This window comes from Stegostoma tigrinum, chromosome 7 (genome assembly GCF_030684315.1).
Source record: "Stegostoma tigrinum isolate sSteTig4 chromosome 7, sSteTig4.hap1, whole genome shotgun sequence".
In the NCBI taxonomy this organism is placed as follows: Eukaryota; Metazoa; Chordata; class Chondrichthyes; order Orectolobiformes; family Stegostomatidae; genus Stegostoma; species Stegostoma tigrinum.
The window spans coordinates 67687498-67692722 of NC_081360.1; the positions used below are offsets into that span (position 1 = coordinate 67687498).

General features: G+C 42.6%; 1 protein-coding gene across 1 annotated transcript; it reads left to right on the plus strand.

Annotated features, from left to right (window-relative positions):
* The first annotated feature begins 714 nt into the window (after positions 1 to 714).
* en1a (engrailed homeobox 1a) lies at positions 715 to 4736 on the plus strand. Its single transcript, XM_048534779.2, has 2 exons — positions 715 to 1253; positions 4024 to 4736. Exons 1-2 carry the CDS (start codon positions 746 to 748, stop codon positions 4341 to 4343), a joined length of 828 nt encoding a protein of 275 aa, XP_048390736.1. The 5' UTR covers positions 715 to 745; the 3' UTR covers positions 4344 to 4736.
* Positions 4737 to 5225: the final 489 nt, after the last annotated feature.

Consider the following 5225-nt stretch of genomic DNA (forward strand, 5'->3'; position numbering starts at 1 on the left):
TTTGTTTGAAATATTTCAGAATGAACTTTGGGAAAACTCGTGTTTTTTTAGTGGAGGGATGAGGCCAGTTTCAAAAGAGAAAAAAACCATCAATTTTGGGGTTTTGGCTAGTTGGATTTTTTTTTGTGTTTTGCCATCCTTTCGCAGCCCCTACCCACCCGCCCGCCCGCTGCTGCACGGGTTCGGTGTTCGGGACACGGAGCTGCTGTGCCCCGCGCTCACTCCCACAGCAGCCCGGGGCTGCTCTTTGATTTATCTGGCGACGCCGCGACTCTGATTGGTCCGCCTCGCCGCTGTCACTAGGAGATCACCCCGGGGACCTGACGCCGCGCCGGCTGATTGGCCGGCCGCACGTGTCCCGCCGCTCACGTGCTTCCGGTGGTGGAGAAAGTGCCGGGGAGCCGCGGCGATTTAGGAGTTTGCAAAGCTCGGCGGTGTCAGAGCATCGGCACGGACTGCCGACAAAGACCAGGGCACTGCCAGCCTCGCATGGCATCGTAAGTATGTAAAGTGGAGGTCCCAATAAGTGCGTGCCTCCCCCCCAACCCGAGCCGCCCGCCATGCCCAGTACATAGGGCAGCTGTCGTTGCAAAGTGAGCTTGGAAAACAAACAGAAACTGCCCCAGAGTCCGCCAGTGAAGGTGCTTGGCTTCTCTCGTTTGGACTCCGGTCAGGGAGGGGTGGGGGGGAGGGGGGTTTGGGGTGGGGGTTGTAATCGGCGAATATTTGACAGTTCCCTCGAACTATGGAAGAGCAGAAGGATCAAAACAATCGTGTGGAGAGTCGAGAGTCAAGTGACGGGGAGAGCGTTTCTCTCTCGCCCCCCTTTCAGTCTCCTCAAATACAGCCCCATGCCGCGGCGCAGCCGCCCCCTCCGCCGCACAGAAACACTAACTTCTTCATCGACAATATCCTGAGGCCGGACTTCGGGTGTAAGAAGGACAGGGACCGAGCACAGACATCGGGCAGAGAAAACGTCAATCCGCTCAGCAGGCCGTCGAACGCCTCGAGTTTGAACCCGAATTCAGACTGTACTGACAGCTCCTCTCAGCCCTCCAAGCAGTCCCAACCAAAGCAAAACGAAGGCAGTGGAACTAACTCGGCAAAGTACGCGGAAAACACTGGCTCCGCGCTTATGCTTGTGGGCGCCAATGCAGAACCTATATCTAACAGTGATGGAATCAAATCAGCACCATCTCTAATGTGGCCTGCCTGGGTTTATTGCACTAGATATTCCGACAGACCCTCTTCTGGTAAGATATTTCATAGTTCTTATAACACGGGCAAGAAAATCGTGCACTTGAACAGCAGAAATCTATCTAACTGGCTCCTCTTTGTTTTGTTCGATGTAAAATGGTAAATATGTCTGTGTAAAGAATAACGGCTACTGTATTTTGCAAAAGCAAGAATCTCTAGAAGCTAATTGTAATATGTGTAGCAATTTTCAACCCGGCAACTGCTGCTTAGCGAGGTACCCGCACGGCTTTTTGTTTATTTTTTCTAACTGAAATGTGGCATCGAAAAGACACTCGAGAATCACGACCGTAAAATGGATAGAGAAGGTTCCGGTAGAAATCAAAATTTCAGCGTTTCAGCGCAATAGTCTTTAGGTACTTCTACAGTTTAGCAGTTGACAAACACAACGGTAAAACTGCGACATGAAGCGAAAGTTAAAGTTTTGGGCCTTGATGTTGATTAAAGCATTCCAAGCCTCGAGGCCAGGGATTGTTAGACATACAGAACTGTCAGTGCAGCTCAGTTTTATCGCGCTGTTAACTAAAAAAACTGAAGATGCAAGATGCAAAAATTGTGATATTTTCACAACGCTTAAGACTCATTACTTGGAACTTTGAATGCATAAATGTTTGGTAATAGAGATACAGTTATTCTAGTTCCCTACTTTGAAGTTTTCAATTAAAAATCTAATAATGTATTAGGTATCAAGAAATAAATTGAGTATTGTACAATACACCAGGCTAGAAATATATTTATCTTTGTATTTTTAGCATTTATTGCTTGCAAAAAAAATGCCAATTAAGGCTGTTTCTGATGGTGTTAGGATCCGTAGAAATTCATTAAAAACTAAATCGAACTGCTTTGTGAGTATATTAATTCCTATTCATTAATATATGCCTAACATTGGTTTGCTGGGCCTCTCACAACGTAAAGAAAAAAATATTCACTTGGAAATAACAGAGGACGACTTTCACACGCTCGGTATAATACCCAAGAGCGGCAGGGCATCACTTCCGGATATAAATAGCGCAGTCTGTCATAAATAACATTCCTATGAGGTACAAGAATTGGAAAAGCCTCGATTGGGGAAGTATTATGATTCTCCTTTCGTGCACAAGTTTGCAAAAACCTGATCTGATGGTGTGTACATTGGCTTGTGTGCCGAGGCCTGGCCGGATTGTTCGTTCTGGGTTACCTTGTCGAGGATCACCAGAGAGAGATAGAGGCAGAGATTTCCTCTCCAGGGTGAAAGCGATCCTGTAACTTTCCCTGGCCAAGCTGTGTAGATCGAGCTATTCATGGCATCGAGCTCTTCAAACTAAGAAAAGCCAGCTTGATTGACTAGTTGATTGATTGATTGAGTTGTCAGGCTAAACATTTAGCAAAACGTCACTTTTTAGCTTTTCAATCAAGTAGTAAAATGATTGTATTAACATTGCCAAACATAGTTTGGGCATGATTTTCAACAGATGTATTTTTTGTGTTCTTAAAAGTTTATATACCCACTGAGTATGACATGAATGAAGGGCGTTTTGACGACCAGTTGAACTTGTTAAAATCTAATCACAAAATTTGGGACACGTTTGCTGATATTCTTGATAGTGTATTCACATATTTATCTGCTTTATATCCCACTCTTACTCTCATTTCACTGATTAGTCTCATGTTACCACATGAGGATATATAATATAGAAGTTGCTATGACAGGATTAGCCAAGACAAATATCCCGTAAATCAGCGGTTTAACCGAAACCCAAGCTTTACCTGGAATTTGATGGTATCACGCGCGCTAGAAGGAAACCACATAAAGTCCCATTTTATATCGCATGGTCCTATGTTCTGTACAATTTATACCGAGTAACATTTTTCGCTGAATGTTCCCTCTGTTCTACATTGTTATCAGAGTTTGGAAATCTGCAGTCTGAAGGCACTGGCCTAAATTAACATGATCGCTTTATCATAAACTTTTGCTGCAATTATAAGCAGAAAGCAGTAGGCCGATTAGATAGCGACAACGTTTATTGGAAATTGAAGCACTCTCAGCTCGGAATTTGAACTGCTTCACACTCTGATTCACAAATTGTGTTTTGTTTACAGTTAAAAAGGCAGCGCGTAGTACTCATGTTCGTGCAGGCACATTGACTCAGTGCGTGCATTGGCGTTACGATATATCCACGAATGTTTGAAAATACAAAACAAAGGCGTATTTAATTTCCGCTCACGGATAATAAGGAATGCGGAGAGAATCTCGTTCTGGCGACAATTTTTTTTTCATTTTAGCTTCAGAGGAATGCAAATATTTTGCATATAGGTCACCTCAATATCCCTCTGGAAAAAAAACGTAATATTAGCGTCTTATTTACATTGTGTTTTATATCCAATAACCGGTGGCGAGCTAATCAGATGAAAAAAAAAACCTAACCCTTTATAATGGGAATGAACTTTTATACGCTGAAAAACTGAATGATATAAAAGATGTAACATAAAGAGCTAGCAAAGAAAAATGGCACACTGCAGTATTGTCTTAGGTGCAGAATTAAGCATAACATGGAACGTTCCTTCCTTGTAGCAGCATTGTTCTGATTGTTCTATTGTGGGAAATGTACTTTGCGCCATTTTGTTAATTTTAATTCTATAAATATGGCGCCTATTTAAAGGAGACTATGTATTCTTAGTCCATAATTTAACCGTGTGGCCCTCTGAAGGGTTTGAACGCATTTAGTTTAAAGGAAAATAATTAAAGCGTGACCATTTGTTTATTCTGTCTCCCTGCCGCGGTTTTCCCAGGTCCCCGCACTCGAAAACTGAAGAAGAAGAAGAGTGAGAAGGAGGATAAGCGGCCGCGGACAGCATTCACAGCCGAGCAACTACAGAGACTTAAAGCTGAGTTCCAGACCAATCGCTATATCACCGAGCAGCGACGGCAAACTTTAGCACAAGAACTCAGTCTGAACGAGTCCCAGATCAAAATCTGGTTTCAGAATAAGAGGGCCAAGATCAAGAAAGCCAGTGGTCTGAAGAACAGCTTGGCTCTCCATCTAATGGCCCAGGGACTTTACAATCATTCCACCACAACAATTCAAGACGACAAGGAAGATAGTGACTGAAGTTGTTCCATTTTATTCTATTGAAATAAAGGACTGTGACAGGTGCTATTTAAATTCGATCTGCGTGTATCTATATGGACTGAATTATAATTCAAGCATTTTAAAATTATATATAACCAAACACATTATGGCGTTGTATATATTTAATTTCAGGTAAGGAGATGTCTAGCGATCCCTACTTGACCGAGATTTTATCCCTTTCGTTTTCAATGTTGTCGTTAATTGTTTTAGTCAATGTCAGTCAGGTCTAGAGATTTTATGTGAACCCGGTCTTATCTGAACTCGTTCAGAAATATAGAGACTACATAATGAATCGCCGCTACATGCCAAAGATTTTACTATGTTCAGAATGATGTAGCTTCAAATAAAATGTAGATTGTGCTCGGTGCACATTCTCACTAATAATCTGGTATCGTACTTGTTATTTTCCGACTGAGCTCCGGTTTTGGTTTAAGGGAACTATCCAAGTGCAGCAAGCATCAAAGAAAGTGAACTCAAAGCTGGCAGTGCTATTTAAAGACACCAGCCAAACTCCCTGGCTGGGGTTTATGTCGCCACGCGAACCGTGCAGTTTTAGACAGGAGCCAACCTTGCTTTGTAAAATACATCGCGATTGGATTTTATATTAAAACAATCCCGCACAGTGTCATTGCACACGGAAATAGTGCTTGTACATTAAAGCTCGTAAATAATATGCAATCTTTTTAAATGAACATATCACTTCCGTAAAAAAGGAAACCTAGAGATTTCTTATGATCCATTTTTAGGCACTGTTGCAAAAATAAATAAAAGTTATGTTGCTATACGTTCCACTCGAGTTCAGTGCACTTAACCTGGTGTGCTGAATTCAAATAATCCCTGTCCCGATTTTGGAGGCGCCGT